This window comes from Pygocentrus nattereri, chromosome 4, assembly GCF_015220715.1.
Source record: "Pygocentrus nattereri isolate fPygNat1 chromosome 4, fPygNat1.pri, whole genome shotgun sequence".
NCBI lineage: Eukaryota > Metazoa > Chordata > Actinopteri > Characiformes > Serrasalmidae > Pygocentrus > Pygocentrus nattereri.
In genome coordinates, this window is record NC_051214.1 from 17,806,725 (window position 1) to 17,824,646 (window position 17,922).

General features: G+C 41.9%; 1 protein-coding gene and 1 pseudogene across 2 annotated transcripts in view; both read right to left on the bottom strand.

The window, feature by feature from the left end:
* Positions 1 to 17,922, bottom strand: part of si:ch211-243j20.2 (uridine-cytidine kinase-like 1) — a 61,664-nt gene that overhangs the window by 34,694 nt on the left and 9,048 nt on the right. For both annotated transcript variants that reach the window (XM_017701035.2, XM_017701036.2), the window contains exons 2-5: positions 13,872 to 14,074; positions 8,017 to 8,123; positions 7,235 to 7,405; positions 3,028 to 3,099 (exon numbers count right to left, since the gene is read on the bottom strand). In XM_017701035.2, the coding sequence (XP_017556524.1) occupies positions 3,028 to 3,099; positions 7,235 to 7,405; positions 8,017 to 8,123; positions 13,872 to 14,074 (553 nt within the window). The remainder of the gene's footprint in view (positions 1 to 3,027; positions 3,100 to 7,234; positions 7,406 to 8,016; positions 8,124 to 13,871; positions 14,075 to 17,922) is intronic.
* LOC119263328 lies at positions 6,855 to 6,993 on the bottom strand (annotated as a pseudogene).

Consider the following 17,922-nt stretch of genomic DNA (forward strand, 5'->3'; position numbering starts at 1 on the left):
CCCCCCCCCCCCCCCCCCCCCCCCCCCCCCCTCCCCCCCCCCCCCCCCCTCCCCCCCCCCCCCCCCCCCCCCCCCCCCCCCCCCCTCCCCCCCCCCCCCTCCCCCCCCCCCCCCCCCCCCCCTCCCCCCCCCCCCCCCCCCCCCCCCCCCCCCCCCCCCCCCTCCCCCCCCCCCCCCCCCCCCCTCCCCCCTCCCCCCCCCCCCCCCCCCCCTCCCCCCCCCCCCCCCCCTCCCCCCCCTCCCCCCCCCCCCCCCTCCCCCTCCCCCCCCCCCCCCCCCCCCCTCCCCCCCCCTCCCCCCCCCCCCCCTCCCCCCCCCCTCCCCCCCCCCCCCCCCCCCCCCCCCTCCCCCCCCCCCCCCCCCCCCCCCCCCCCCCCCCTCCCCCCCCCCCCCCCCCTCCCCCCCCTCCCCCCCCCCCCCCCTCCCCCCTCCCCCCCCTCCCCGCCCCTCTCCCTCTCCCCTCCCTCTCCCCCCCCCTCTCCCTCTCCCTCCCCCCCCCCCTCCCCGCCCCTCTCCCTCTCCCCCTCCCCCCCCTCCCCGCCCCTCTCCCTCTCCCCTCCCTCTCCCCCCCCCTCTCCCTCTCCCCTCCCTCTCCCCCCCCCTCTCCCTCTCCCCTCCCTCTCCCCCCCCCCCTCCCCGCCCCTCTCCCTCTCCCCTCCCTCTCCCCCCCCCCCTCCCCGCCCCTCTCCCTCTCCCCTCCCTCTCCCCCCCCCTCCCCCCCTCCCCTCCCTCTCCCCCCCTCCCCTCCCTCTCCCCCCCCCCCCCCCCCCCCCCTCTCCCCGCCCCTCTCCCTCCCCCCCCCCCCCCCCGCCCCTCTCCCTCTCCCCCTCCCCGATTTCCTCTTTCCCATGCTCTCATTTTTATCCCTAATCACTACACCACCCCTGATTTCATGCGACCTTGCCGTTTATTATGTAAGTTCCCACTTGCTTCTTATAATTTAAAGATTTTCCTCTTATCATTCGTGCTCTCAGCCACTCTACATTGTCTGCCATTAGGCCTCATCATCACCCAGTTTATTTATTAATATCATTCTCCATTTATAATGAAAGACATTTTGCAAGATTGCAAAAATCTAACCACAACATTTCATGACCATTTCATTCAAGTAATGTTTTGCCATCTTAGCTGTAAACCTCTCAGTCTCAATCTCCAGCAGGAAACTTTTTCTCAAAAGACGATCAGTTTCTTCTAGAACGTCTCTCAACATTCGAGGCTGAAGTCACTTTTCATTCGCCAGCTTCTTGTTAGAATTTTCTCGTTCCACTTTAAATGGTGCCTGAAGTGGCAGACTGAAGCTAACAATGTAGCTAAATGTTGCATCATTTAAGGTGAAATGTGAAAATACAAACAAGAAGCTGGGGACGGACATGTTGACCTCAGCCTTGTGACTTTTAGTGTTTGTCAGTTTCTCACTGCAGATTAAACGCATCAGGAAACCAGCTGGAGTGATTATAAACACAGATAAGTCCATTCGTCTCCGAATTATTTTGTCTTAAACCGTTTCAGCGAGGCTGTTGTCTGTGTTGTCTGTGTTGCTATGGTGACCAACAGTCTGCGCTGATTTTCAGAGTTAAAGGGTGAACCAGCAGTTCTACACGAACTCGTTTAAGAGCACTTAATGTTAAACTGTATTGAACGATCAGCAGAGCTTTATTTTACTGTAAAGGAGGATTATTTTATTATTACCTACTAAGGATGTATATCTTCACCACTAAGGTCGATTCGATACACATCTCGATACACTGCCACCGATACGATATAATTGCGATACTCTGAAACCCCTTGTTGATACGATGCGATACAAATCACTCCTGTTCACGATATGATGCGATTCAAAAATGATTTGATAACGATATGACTTAATTATATGAGGATTCAGTTTGATAAGTGATCATTCGATACAGTTAGTTGAGGTTTGAGGACGTATTGGCCTAACCCATCAGTTTTCTTAACTCAATAGCACGATTCTACTTTACTCTCTAACAATTTAAGGGATGTATGCATCTGGTTGTTTTCAATGGAGCAAAACCAATACATAATATTAAAAAATGCATAATTCAGTATATTCAGACAGAGCATTAATTTATTCAACTGAATTATTCAGTTATATTCTCCATCTATATTTATACAAAACGTATATAAAACATAAGATGAACAGTTTTCGAAAATACTGTATTAACAATGTGCATAGTGAAAATTATGATCTGCAACACATACTACTGTCTGCTAGACTTAACTGCTACACAAGGTTTCAGATAGTTGACTGACTGAGTAGGGGCGTGTTTTGCCTAAATAAACTTGCGATAGACCTGTCACCTCCTTTGCTACTACTCAGTGTGGCTCGTGTTTCAGCAGGATCCGAAGAAAACGAGGGGGTAGCGGCCGCAGAGATGTCCACACCGTGCCGTCTTTTCATGTGTGTCGCCAGGTTCGTTGTGCTACTAACGTATTTGATAGCCCCACGGCATTGTTTGCAGATTGCGTGCGTCTTGTCAAGTTGACCACCTCGCTTAAAAAACCCGAAATATTGCCACACGTTTGATTTGTGTGTCTTTTTTGGTGCATTAAATATCTCGTCGTTGCTAATGCTTTCGTTTCCCTCCATCTTTGTTGTGTACCTCTGCGTGCTTGCGTCAGTACCTGAGGACACGATGGTGCATTTATGTTGCCTCGAGAAAAAAAAAGAAATCAATAAAAAAAAAAAATATGTTGCCTCTGAAAATACATTAGAATAAGGAATAGATAGTGGAAAACAAAACACCCGATTTAACCATGGCATTTGCCGATGCAAAAAGGCTAGAAGAGATGCACCGTAAATTCGCCCGCAAATTAAACCCGATGCACGTTGAATCTACCGGTGCAGTCGAATCGCAGACATGTGTGCCGAATCACCGATGTGAATCGGTGAATCTCCCCATCCCTATTACCTACTAATCTGATTCAGCTGTGGAGCGACGACAGGGCAGTAAAACAGTCGACAGCAATCAGACTATCAAAACACTACCAAACAGGATGTGAACTTACCTTCAGAAGTTCCTTATTGGCAAATGCAAGGATTCCCTCAAATATTACAACATTGGCACCATAAACAGTTTTCTGCAAAGAAGAACACGCAGAAAAGAACCATTAGATGAAAAGGGATCATCTGAGGTGCGACTCTAATTCTAAGCAATGCCAAAAACACAGAGGCTGGATCAAATTAATCCACTGGTGCATAACGGAACTGGGAACGAGATTTCTTTTTACTTGATGACATATCACAATATTTCAAGACATTTGCATGACACACAATATGATTAACATATTATTAATATTATATATTAATATATTAACATAACATGATATTCTGACACACAGACCAATAGTGCCGCACCTAAAACAGCCCTTAAAAACTCAATGGCTTTCAATTAACATTTCACACTCTGTGCTGCACTAAATCTAATTAACAGGACTAATTATGCTTCCTTTTTAATGAAGTACGCAGTCATTTAGTGCTCTTTAAGTATAACTACATCTGCAACACACCAAGAAAAGAATATTGTTTATCACAATGAGAAGACTTATCATGATATTATCATCATATTGACAGTATCCACCACCTATAGTCACTTATAGTTCAAGAGAATCTTTTCGCTGATGTTCTGGACCAAATACAACAAAAACGTTTCTAAAGCAATCATTAAATATTTGTACACAGTCTCTACTATTTTGTGCCACTTCATCTCGAAGTTTGATGGAAATAATAACTTGCTGTCATTCATATAATATCATGCTGGTATTGTTAGTGCCCATATGACTGATACTGATCTAAATATGTAATATTTATTCATTTTATTGTACGTATAATTTATATTATTTATATATACCATGCCCAGTATGTACCTATTTAGTGTTTTATTATCTCTACCTTAGCACTTTAAACTTTCTCCTTTTTTCAGAAACAGCCCTGGATATTGTGCCAGTTCCAAAACACACTCATCACATTCTTTACTTCATAACTTTCCAATTTTATAAGCTTCTCTCCAAAGCTGGGCGTCGTATGAGGCTGTAACTGTCATGTGACACCCAGTCAAATAGATGGTGATGTAGTTTTAAAACTTTATAATATAACAAGCTGAATTTTTCTACTGAAAGTCGACCCATTTTTCCCCAAATCTGGGCTATAAACTATAAACAGATGGCGTCTCTTCAGTGATCTGCTCTGTAAACATTACTTTTATAAAATAATACAAAGAGCGTCTGAGATTTTTGGCTTTCAACAGTAAATTGTATGCATATGGCAATGATCATGTTTATGATCATAAAACACATGTTCTGTTCATCTGATGGGCTTTTACAATAAATAAAAATGACATTTATTTCATGCAGTTACTGAATATTTTGCTTTATGATTTGTGCATTTAATTTCAGATGGAAAACCAAAATATACCCATGAGCATATACTCACTAGTCTGTTACTGGCCATACCAAAGTGTCAATTCTCAGTTATCATTATCAGTACGGAAATGATGCATCACTGCATCCTTAAGCGGCACTGGTAACGCATCACGTGCCCTTTTCTGCACTGAATCTCTCTCTCACTAATTCACCGCTCAACCCTGAACAGCTTATTTGCTGTTATGGTCTTTTGAAGCTTTCTGGGAATAACATGAATCCTCTCCTGAGGCACTAAGGTCACCTCCAAACCCTAGTGAGAGTCCTGCTTCAGGTGTAAAAACTCATTAATGTTATAGCACATTATGAAGACTGAAAAATTGACCAGGTCCATATCTTTTAAGAGCTGGGGAAGATAATTACGAGCCCACAAGCACAAAAGAAAAGCAGGTTTTGAATTAGTGTTGTTTAGTAGTGTCGTTATGATGTTTTTCTATTGCCCATCGTGCCTTTCAGGCATGAAATTGCATTTTGCACATGGGGGAAAGCTTTCACATGCTGGTATTCGTCATTTTGAAAACTGTTTCTATGAAAATGTGTAACTATATGAGCAGGTTTTTGGGCCATTAAGTTAAATATATGAGAAAGACATGGTGTATGTGGAAAAAAGATAGGGTTGGGTTTAGACAGCAGCTCTGATTTACAATCCATTTAAGCTGTTTGGATCATCTTTCTCAGCCCAGGAGTATACATTCACAATTATTTTGTTGATATAAATACAACAGCTATACTGCACTGTGGGCACAGTGTTTAATCATAATTATGGGACTGGCAGTGCCAAGGAAACATTTCAATTGTCAAGCTACACAGAATCTCTGGTCAGAGAGACGTCATTAATATTAATTACACTCACCAGCTTAGTTTTATGCAGCAGCAATATGTGGGATCATAAATTTTCTGATGTATGCGGTGTCCTGATATGATTTTTACTACAGCAAAAATAAGGAGTGCCTGAAAATGCATGTATGTTGATATGTTGATGCTTCCATTTCCAATTTACTAGAACACTCAACACTATCAGCGTTGGGGTGAACATGGTACGTCACAGTAATGTGATTGCTTTGTCCTCTAATGACTTTTGATTACACATACAATTAAATATTTGGGTGTACAAGCTTTTTATTACATGACCTACATGATGACACAGGCCATTCAAGAATCAGCCTTTCATAATAGCTGCAGCGATTCCTAATTTTCTGATATTAATAATAAAAGCATAACTGGCAGAGAACGTGAAATTACTGTTTCCAGGTATTAAAAAATAAAGTAATCCCATTACAGTTTGAGAAAAGTAATCAGTCATTTGAACTGGAGTACTTTTTACTAGTAACTACCTCAACGATGAACACTATAAAGCAGGACTACAGACTGTGCTCACAAACAAAGCATACAAACACATTCATGATCCTTCCACAGCTGATTTCACACACTAGCCATGAGCTTATGGCTGGAATCTTTCAAAATTTCCAACACGAGTACGGATTTATTGAATTTTATACTGATTACAAAATGAAAATGTATATACAGTGAAGCTGGATAGAGGCCAGACTTCTGGGTATATTCACTAACCAGCCAATTACCAGCCTAGATTATGGAACAAGAAAGCGTACTGGCTCCCAGCTGCTGATTAGACACTTGGGTGTCTCCATGAGGAGTGCGCTTCCCTCTCATGGTTCTATTTTAAGACAATATAAGCAGCATTACAATGAGTAGCTTATTTGCTCTTTTTTGGTTGGTTTGGTTGGTTTCTCCATTGTATGGTAACCTTTTTTCTTTGGTTTTGCTACAACGTCAGTAGGTTTTTCTTGAAAACGAAGGTAGAATGTCAAAGTTTTATACTGGCCAACTGAGTGACCAAGTCAATGAACCTTGAGGCCAAAATAAAGAATTTGTGCACAGAAAAATAGAATGTTTGTCAAACATATCATATAGTTAAAATGAGAAATTATGCTTCAGTATTAAAAAACAAAGTCTTTGAAAAAGCATATATTTACTCCAACACACTGTTTCAGTGACGGTGGCGGTCACCCCTTCCGACCGGGTCAGACCTCAAGTCATCGATCTAGGTCATCAGGTACTGCCACAATGTCATTATCCACCCAACCAATAGCCTCTTGTTGTGTAACTGCAGCGTATTTAACACCTTATTTTATTTAAGTTCTTATTTTATACAGTGATATTACGTGTGCAGTGAAACACCACATCCACACTAATGAGCACACACACATACTTGGGGGCAGTGAGCACACCTGCCCGGAGTGGTGGGCAGCCCTATCCACAACACCCAGGGAGCAGTAACAGGCTAGGTGTCTTGCTCAAGGGCACTTCATTCACGTACTGTCGGTTCTAGGGATCGAACCGGTGACCTTCTGGTCACAGGGCTGGTTCCCTAACCTCCAGGCCATGACTGCCCCTACAAAAGGTGCACCGCTCCTGGAGGTACTGTAATACCAGGTCAACGCGTCTCCCTGTTCTAAAAATCTATTTAATATGTAGTCCTCGTATGCAGGACGCATTAGATATTAAACCGATAAGAACAGATACCAGGAAAGGTCTCGCCATTGTAGGTTAGCCTTATTTCCATTATTTTACTATAAAGTCAGTAGGTTCAAAAGGTTCTAAAAATTAGAACTGGCCAACTGGGATACCAAGTCAATGAACCTTAAGGCCAAAACTGATACGAACAGATATCAAAGTAGCCAAAATGTGAATTGCTGTTGCCGGGAGAAGGAACCAGGAAAGGTCTATCCCTCCTTAAAAATATAAAGCAAACAAACACACAGAACCACATACTCACCCACTCTTTGCGACGGCAGTGGGAGGTGAAGTCATACACAGGCACTTTGACGCTTTTACCCTTCTTCAGTTTCCTGAGCACATTCACCAGCAGCTCAAAGTCAAAAGCATCTGGGTGATCAAAGTTGTATTCATTCTTGGCCGCCAGCTCCTGTTCCTCATTGGACAAAACCTGCACAGACGAAAAATGAGTGAAGCCATACATGAGACAGCAAAACCAACACACACTTCATTTTTTCTTTACAAATCACTCTCCTTCAAACTAAACACCTAACCGATTTATAAACTACATGCTGTGGAAGTGGGAGGGAACCTGGTTCACCTTGAATGAATCAGAGTCTTTAGAGCAACAATCAATTAGATGTTGTCATTAAAGTGGTCAAATAAGGATTAATGACCAGCTCTAGCAAGTTCACGGAACGAGTGATGTCTTTGCCTCTGTAATTCCACCACTCAGAGCTATTTAAACAGAGCAGTTCTATTAGCGGATCTTTCACGGAACAATAAATACTTTATCCAGAGTCATTTCTGAGCAGCAGTGGTGTGGTGGAATGAGCAGAGCCCACAGATTCTACGCTTTATAACCTGCTTTAGGATTCAATGGTGTTCTGGCCAAAGTACACTGCACTGTCTGGATGCAGCCTTAGTCAATGATTTTTAAATTGAGTTTAATCAGTTAATTATGACAGCCCTAAATTCATTTAATATTCTTAATCAGTCACTATTTACTCATTGAGTTTTCTTACACTTTTATGGCCCACTGAGGTTTCCCCCCATCGTTACCTTGTAAAAAGAGTCCATAGAAAGAAGCACCACCCAGGGGACGTCCAGAGCTTCGATTATCTTATTGGCCACTGTGGTTTTGCCAGAGGCACTGCCACCACACAAACCTGCAGGACAAACCATTATCCATGCTCATTAATCAGATCATTAATAACTTCTTTAGAAGTACACATGAGGCACAATTGTACACCTAAACAGCAGACATCATCTGAATAATCAAAGGTTAAAAAAAAAAAACACTAAGCATCAGTGAAGAAACAAATAATAAAAAACTCATGAATAATCTGATAGCTGCAGAAAATCTGATTTTGTCAGTAATCCATTAACTGCATTTACGTTAGTGGAAAATAGGAATATACAACCCCATTTCCAAAAAAGTTGGGACACTGTAGAATGTACATTAAAAAAGGATGCAACAATATGCAATTCATGTAAATCATATTTTTAAAGGAAAATCCTGTAAAGACAACACATCAAATGTTGAAACAGAAATTTGATTGTTTTTTGAAAAAAATGTTTTGAAAAAAAAGTTGGGATGGGGCCTATTTACCACTGTGTTTCATCTCCTCTTCTTTAACAGCACTCTGTAAGTGTTTGGGAACAGAGGAGACACTGTTGTAGTTCTGAAAGTGAAATGTTTTCTGTTCTTGTTTGATACAAGATTTCAGCTGCTCATCAGTTTCAGGGGCTCATTTGTCGTATTTTTCATTTCATAATGCGCCGAATGTTCTCAGTGGTGATCGCTCTTTACTGCAGGCAGGTCAGTTTAGACTCTTAATACAGAGCAATGCTGCTGCAATACATGCATAATGTGGTTTGACATCATCTTGCTGAAATAATCAAGACCTTCCCTGAAAAAGATGTCGTTTAGATGGCAGCATATGTTGTCAAATCATGTATATATCATTCAGCATTAATGGAGCCTTCACAGATGAGTACATCACCCATGCCATGCGCACTAGCCATTTCGCTGGTTGCTTTGGTGACTATGTGACAATAAAGGCTTCATATCATATCACTAATGCCCCCCTAAACCATCACGAATACTGGCTTTTGAACTGTGCACTGATAACAAGCTGAGTGGTCTTTAGTCCGGGGAACAGTGTGCATGATTTCCAAAAAGGATCACAGGACACTTTTCCACTTCCCCTCAGTCCATTTTAAATGATCTCAGAGAAGGTGGCAGTGTTTCTGGATCCTGTTTATATTTGGTTTCTTCTTTGTGTTTTAGAGTTTTAACTTGCATTTGTGGATGCAGTGATGAGCTGTTTTCACAGACAGTGGTTTTCAGAAGTGTTTGAGCCCATGCAGTGATTTGATGGTGCAGTCTTTCACAGAGTGGTGAACCCTCCTCATCTTTACTTCTGAAAGACTCCGCCTCTCTGAGATGCTCTTTATACCCAATCATGTTACTGACCTTTTGTCGATCAACCACCAGGTGTTTCGTTAAGCATTATACAACTTTACCAACCTTTTGTTGCCCAATCCCAACGTTTTTGGAATGTGCTGTTGGAATCAAATTCAAAATGAAAAAATATTTTGCATTTTGTTTTTATTTACATTTTGCAAAGCATCTCAACTTTCTTAGAAATGGGGTTGCATATTATCAAGCTTGAAGAAAAATTAAATGATTCATTTTGTCAGGCACGTAACTGGTTTCAACATCACTCTGGTAGTGTTTTGTTGCCGTCTCATGAGTGCTGTGCTAAATGTGGTTTGCCTTTTCTGTTACTGTGGTTTATTTTGGCATATGTGCGAAAAACAAAAACACGAAAGAAATCAGAGTAAGGGTTTACATGCACAGAGAATTCCAATTACTGATCTAAAATTCAGCTCTCTATCAGATTTCTAGGCCTTAGTCCAGCCTAAAAAAAAAATCAAAGTATGCTGTTAACATAACCACTTGAATAATTACAAAACTGCAGAAATCCAATTGTGATCGAATTATTAATTGCATGCAAACACACACAGCGCTTTTTAGTGATACTATGTTTCATCTCATCATACTCAACACCAAACTGTACTGACCATATGCGTAATAATAATAATGGGTGCAAAAACTCAGAGGTGCAATAATTTGAACTGCTTTATGTAATATGTTATGTAAGTTTTTTTTATTATACTTTCACATGAATGGTTGCAACTGTAATAACTGCAATTTCCCTCTAGGATCAATAAAGTATTCTGATTTCTAAAGAAACTGAGAACACTCAAATCCATAACAATGTTTAAAAATGCTCTTTTTTGAAAGCTCAAGTGCTCACGGTTCTATAAGAAAACTGTGCAGCTCAAAGTGTAGTGCATTTCTTGTTTTTGTCCTTCCACTGAACTCTGCAAACAAATGAAAGTGGCTAATAACCCAGAGTTAAGAACGTGTGTCACCATGCAGACAGAATTCTCAGCCGAGACCCATTGACGTATACATCGGCTGAAGGGAGTATCCGAGGAGCACTAAGCAATGAAGCTAAAAATGAAAAACGTCACTGGTGGTACTAAACACAGAGTTAATAATGGCTGCTAGCCCTAAATGAAGTTAAAGCTGCTTTAGTGCACATTTTATGTCCTCGGCTTCCCTCTCCTCATGTCGATGACCTCTGTTAAAGAAGTCTGGTTCCACTTGGGAGAGTTTATTCCCTTTCCCACAGCTGAGGGACCTGCAGGTAGGCAGGAGCTTGCTTTATGGGAAGAATCGACTGGAGCACATCCAAGTGTGAAATTGTAACCTGTCAGGCAGGGTTTATTGTATGTAGCAGGATTCTAATGACAATGGCTTAGCCACTGTATAGCATTAGAATCACAACCAAGTGACCATATGTGCCAAAGCACAAAGCAGTTGTTCCTGCTCATTCCAGCTGAAGTTCCAATAGACAAAAAAATCAGGACTTGGTCTTCAGTCAAGTGGAAGTACATGAACAAACAAATACAGCAAATAAATAAGAAAACTAAGTAACGTAAAGAGGAATTACACAGATTTTTAGAATATTTGCCCATAATCAAATAATTAAGGCGTATGCAAAGTCATTCAGTGCGGTCTGGTGTGAAATGCTCCATTCTAGAAAAACTCAACAAGAATTATCCACAGTCTGTGTCTAAAAGCTCCTTCATGGAAAATTATTACTTGAAGTTTTTATGAGTATACTGCCTGATGCATTGTTTTATCATAGTTCTGAAAATGTTTATTAAACATGTTAATGTCTGAGTGGTACAAGGTTGCTTTTTCAGATTTACCACTATTTTACCATCATCAACCTGTAGGTTCACTGATTAATCTGGACAATAAATAAAAAGGCTATATTGTCGTGTAGACATTGTGACTCCTGGTTATCATCACCAGTTTCTCTACATCGAACCATTTTAACTCAAGCCACTCTGAATGACTCTTCTGACATTGACAATTGAATTATGCAGAAAATTTGAAAAAACAGTGGATGTCCCCTTTATGCCACTGTAGCACACAAACAGAAGTAGTACAAACATTGCTATTAGCTGCTTATCCCTATGGTGTAGTTCACAGTGACTGTTACATTAAAAGATTTAACCTCAAAGTCCCACTCTGAACATCACTGGTACAGCCTGTAGCCTGTTAGTAGTCTGGTGACAAAGTCAACCTACACTAATGTCCCGTTTAGCTCCGCAGTCAACAACGATGATTAACCACATCGTTTACTAGGTCTGCCAAGTTCTGCCCCTGCCTAGTCAGCATCTGCACACATGCGTCATAACTACGGCAACCGATGTGGACACGCAAGCAGAAGTGACTACAAACTGACCACAGTAAAAAAATATACCTGTAGTGTAAAGATTTCTTTGCTTTTCTATTTATAATATTTATATTGTTAACTTATCACATAAATAGATCAAATTTCTTTACACTGCAGATATTTTGCTTTTATTTATTTATAATTGTTTATATCATAATACATACACTATATTTCTAAAAGTATTCAGTCGTCTGGTTTCACTCGCATACAAACTCGAGTGACATCCCATCCTTAATCCAGAGGGTTTAATATGATGTCGGCAAACCCTTTGCAGCTATAACAGCTTCAACTCTTCTGGGAAGGTTTTCTACAAGGGTTAGGAGTGTGTTTATGGGAATTTCTGATGGTTCTTCCAGAAGCGCATTTGTGAGGTCAGATGCTGACGTTGGATGAGAAGGTCTGGCTCACAGTCTCTGCTCTAATTCATCTCAAAGGGGTTCTACAGAGTTGAGGTCAGGGCTCTGTGCAGGCCAGTCAAGTTCTTCCACACCAAACTGGCTCATCCATATCTTTATGGACCTTGCTTTGTGGACTGGTGTGCAGTCATGTTGGAACAGGAAGGAACCGTCCCCAAACTGTTCCCACAAAGTTGGGAGCATGAAATTGTCCAAAATCTCTTGGTTATTAACAGTTCCTTTCACTGGAACTAAGGGCCGAGCCCAACTCCTGAAAAATACAACCCCACATCATAATCCCCCATCCACCAAACTTTACACTCGGCACAATGCAGTCAGACAAGTAACGTTCTCCTGGCAACCGCCAAACCCAGACTCATCCATCAAATCGCCAGACGGAGAAGCGTGATTGGTCACTCCAGAGAACTTCTGGAAGTAAACTGTAAGCCCTGTTAAGTAAATAATTATTTTAATTAACTTGCATGTTACTTATTTTCTTTTGCTTTGCTGCTGTTGCACTATGAATTTCCTCATTGTGGGGCTAATAAGGGATTATTTATCTTAAAATTTGGTCACTTTGAAACTGAAATCTGCACAGTAAGTTAAAAAAGTCAAATACGAGAAGCAAAACCAATCTGCCCTGCAGCGTAAAGAAAGCTTTCCATATTTAGCTAAAGCTCTTTGTCGAAGTCCATTTACAATCGCATTTCCAAAATAAGTTGAGACGCTGAGCAAAGTGTGTAAAAAAAAAAAAAAATCTAATGATAAGCAAATCATACAAACCCTATATTTATTCAAAAATAACACAGGCAGAATATAACATGAGAAATGTTTTTTATTATTATTATTATTATTATTATTATTATTATTATTATTATTATTATATGCCCCCTTTGATACTGTTGCTTGAAATATGTTCCAAAAAAAGCTGGGACGGCAGCTTGTTTACTGCTGTGTGGCATCACCTCTGTAAGCGTTTAGGGCAGTTTAATCTGTGTATCTTAAATTAACTCAGGGCCAGAGAAGGTTGCAGCGTTTCTGGATCCTCTTTATATCTTGTTACTTCTTTGCGTGGTAGAGTTTCAACTTGCATTTGTGGATGCAGCGACAAACTGTTCAAACAGTGGTTTTCAGAAGTTCCTGAACTCATGCAGTGATTTATTCTGCAGAACTGTGTCTGTTTTAGTGTCTCTCTGAATGCTCATGTTATTATGTACTGTGGATGATGAAATCACCAAGTTCTTTGCTATTTTATATTGAGAAAAGTTATTCTTGAATTATTGGACTATTTGTCCACACAGTTGGTCACGGTGATGAAGCCCTCTCCACCTTAACTTTCAAAAACAACAGAATTTCTCAGTTTCAATATTTGATTTGTTGTCTTTGTACAAATTGAAATTGAACACAGACTTTACACGATTTACACATCATTACATGCTGATTTTATTTACATTTGGCACAGCATTACAACTCTTTTGGTAATGGGGTTGTACTACTTTCAGCCACACTAAAAAAGTAGTGTCTGTTATCCAAGAATCTGAAAGACATCTCTCGAATACTTGAAGTTCATGAGAATAAAACAGTTGAAATAATCTACATTTAGCATAGGAACAGCCACTGCCAAATGGCCAACGTTCCATATGCTATGGCATCAGCAGGGTTTTGTCAGCACTCTGGTTGTCTGATGAGAGCAACTCACCTATAACAAAAGCCTCTTTGAAGGTGGTCCCGGTGACATTGTACCAGGGCGGTCTCCCTGCTGTGTAGATTGTCCTCTTATTGGTCCTCAGAAGAGGCGGCTCTGTCTTGCTCTGACTGGTGGTCCGCTTGCGTGGGGACAGTGAGGGGGTCAGGGGGCAATTACGCCTCATAAGCCCATCAAGAGAATCCTCACCACTGCCACTGCAATACAAAAGGCCAAAAACACCTCTAATAAGTGGGTAATGTGCAAAAACGGACAGTTTACTGTACTGAATTCACATCACTATATCACCTCTCTTGTTAATATACGGGGTGGGCCATTTATATGGATACACCCAAATAAAATTGGAATGGTATATGGGAGGGGGGAAAACTTCGGGATCGGGAGACCTTGGGGGCAATTGGGGGGCAGTTTTTCCAGCAAGATGGTGCACCACCACATTATGGGTGTCAGGTCCGAGCATTCCTAGATGAACAGTTTCCTGGAAAGTGGATTGGTCGTCATGGGCCAGTTGAATGGCCCCCAAGGTCTCCCGATCTGACCCCCTTAGACTTTTATCTTTGGGGTCATCTGAAGGCAATTGTCTATGCTGTGAAGATACGAGATGTGCAGCACCTGAAACTATGGATACAGGAAGCCTGTACTAGCATTTCTTCTGCGGTGTTGCTGTCAGTGTGTGAAGAGTGGGAGAAGAGGGTTGCATTGACAATCCAACACAATGGGCAGCACTTTATATCATACACTTCATGTATATATCATAACTGCTACGGTAACGACTCTCACTGCATGCTTTACACTGTAAAAACTGCTGCTATTCCTAGTTATGTCTGTACTCATTGTGCTGTTACTCTACCTCATACCACTCAGTCACTACTCTCATGTAAATACAACAAATCTGTCTTATATCCTATGTAAATATGCGAATGGATAGATTTTATTTCTACTCTTAACTCTTGCCTCTTTAACTTAGGTCTATTATATGTCTATTATAATTCCTATTTTTATTTTCTGCATGGTAAATTTCAGAAAATTCTTTACTTTCAATGTAAGTCAATGGAGCCAGACTCCACCCCCCCCCCCCCCCCCCATTTTTTGCCATTTCTTTTGATCCATACATCATAAAATTTATACAAAAAGAGCCACAGGCATGTTCAAAGGATCAATAAAGCCATCCATCCACCCACCCATCCGCTAATCCATCCATCTCTGAATAATCTATAAATGGAACATTTAAAAACATTTTAGCTAAAAAACATTGACAATCAATCACAAAGATTATGATTTAATTTGTAAGCCATCATTTTATGTTTGCTTCAGAGTTTGTCTCAAAATTACAGGAAGAAAGTACTGCTGCAGCTGTTATTATTATTCTCATCATCATCATCATCATCATCATTATTACACACACACTTACACACACACACCTTCTAAGCCGCTTCTCCCTCAGGGTCGCTGAGAGCCTATCCCAGCTATCATCGGGCGGGAAGCAGGATACACCCTGGACATGTCGCCAGTCCATTGCAGGACATTATTATTACTATTATTATTATTATTACCAGCTGATGTGCTTATAATAATAATAGTAAAATTATTATTATTATTATACGTGCATCAGCTGATGCTTCCAGCAGCATTGTTGATGCGTCCAGAAGCAACAGCAAACTGTACTTAGATACTGCTACAACAACTACTACGGCTGCTAATGATAATAATAATAATAATAATAATAATAATAATAATAACAATTTTTATAAGCAGATATGGGAAAAATAAAGTACTACGATGTGAGTTGAGTCTTAATCTTTTTGAAGCAAAAGATCATAAAGTACAGCTCAGTGTAAGTTGTGGTTGTAGTATCATCTTTACTTTGGTCCCAACGCTGTAATTAATCTAGCAACAGAGAACCGAACGTCACACAAATCTCCTGCTGCCACGATTTCTCCAGCCAGCGTAGCCTGGGAGCTGAGACAGGACAGTGTTTTTGCCCCCGAGCCGCTTTATCTTATGTCTGAAACACTGTGGCCTGAATATGTCCTGAAATCTCCACTGTACCATAAGCTGCTTTAGAGCATGTTCAGCAGCTTCATTTCCTCATGCAGCTGCATGTAGGATATTACTCCACCCAACAGCTCAGTTATGATATTACTGTCTTGCTAAATCAATAAATGAACAACATTTTAAAACTGGAGGTTAATGTCTTTTCGCCGTCACTGGAGGCCGTTACTGCTGTAACTGGATGAACTGCCACAGGGAACAGGCCTGTATCAGACATCCTTTAATATTAGCATTAGGCATCGTCATCAGTAACTTCAAAAATGTAATAAATTGGAACAAATGTATTAATAAACACCAATATTGTCATGTGAAACCAGAAATTCTCAAAAGACATTTAAGACAGTTTCCATTTGTATAGGTCAGCGGTCAACAGCAGGCGGCTCTTTTACTGTCCTGTCATGGCTCCACAGCTGAATCAGATTAGTAGGTAAAAATAAAATAATCCTCCTCTACAGTAAAAAAAGCTCTGCTGATCGTTCAACACAGTTTAACCGTAAATGGTCTTAAACTCTGGAGCTAATGTAAAACTGCTGATTCACCCTTTAACCCTGAAGATCAGTACAGACTGCTGGTCACCACAGCAACACAGACAACAGTCTCACCCAGCTAGTAGCTACAAAACAGCAAAGAGAGATTTAAGACAGACATAGATGATTTGGAGACGAATAGTGGTTTCTTGATATATTTAGCCTCTTATTCTCCAGGGTATATTTTGGGTTTGTCCATCTGAATTTTCGTGACCAAATCGTAAGTCAAATTATTCAGTAACTGCATGAAATAAATGTACATTTTAATTTTATTTATTTATTTTTGGTAAAAGCTCCTCTCAAATTAACAGAAAATGTGTTTTATGATCTACACATATTACTACACCTCTCCATGGATCACCACCTTATCATGGTGGAGGGGTTTGCATGCTTGAATGATCCTAGGAGCCATGTTGTCTGGAGCAAAAGCTCCAAAAAAAAGGTCTCCCATGGAAAACTGGTCCTAGGTGACAGGTCAGACAAAGTGTGATCTATAATAACCCCTATGAAAACACAAAAACAGGACTTGTGCACCCTGCCCGGAACAGGGTTACCGGGGCCCCACCCTGGAGCCAGGCCTGGGGGAGGGGCTCGCCAGCGAGCGTCTGGTGGCCGGGCATTTGCTCATGGTGCCCAGCCGGGCCCAGCCTGAAGGAGTTACATGAGTCCCCCCCTCCCATCGACCCACCACAAATGGGAGGGGCAGTAGTAGGCGTTCGGTGCATTGTGGATCGGGCAGTGTCCGAAGGCGTGGGCCTTGGCGTTCTGATCCTCGGTTGCTGAAACTGGCTTTTGGAACTTGGAACGTTACCTCACTGGCGGGGAAGGAGCCCGAGTTGGTGCGGGAGGTTGAGAGGTACCAGCTAGATATAGTCGGGCTCAACTCAACACACAGCTTGGGCTCTGGGTCCAATATCCATGAGAGGGGCTGGACTTTATTCTTTTCTGGAATTGCCCATGGTGAGAGGTGGCAGGCAGGTGTGGGCTCTCATAGCCCCTCGACTCGGTGCCTGCATGTTGGGGTTTTCTCCGGTGGACAAGAGGGTAGCTTCCCTACGCCTTTGGGCTGGGGAACGGGTCCTGACTGCTGTCTGTGCTTTTGCACCGAACAGCAGTTCTTCTTAGAGTCCTTGGGAAGGGTGCTTGAAAGTGCTCCTCCTGGAGACTCTATTGTCCTACTGGGGGACTTCAACGTTCACGTGGGCAATGACAGTGAGACCTGGAGGGGTGTGATTGGGAGGAATGGCCTCTCTGATCTGAACCCGAGTGGTGTTCAGTTTTTGGACTTCTGTGCAAACCACAGTTTGTCCATCACGAACACCATGTTTGAACAGAAGGATGTCCATAAGTGCACATGGCACCAGGACACCCTAGGCCGCAGTTCAATGATTGACTTTGTAGTCGTGTCATCGGACTTGCGGCCATGTGTTTTGGACACTCGGGTAAAGAGAGGAGCTGAGCTGTCA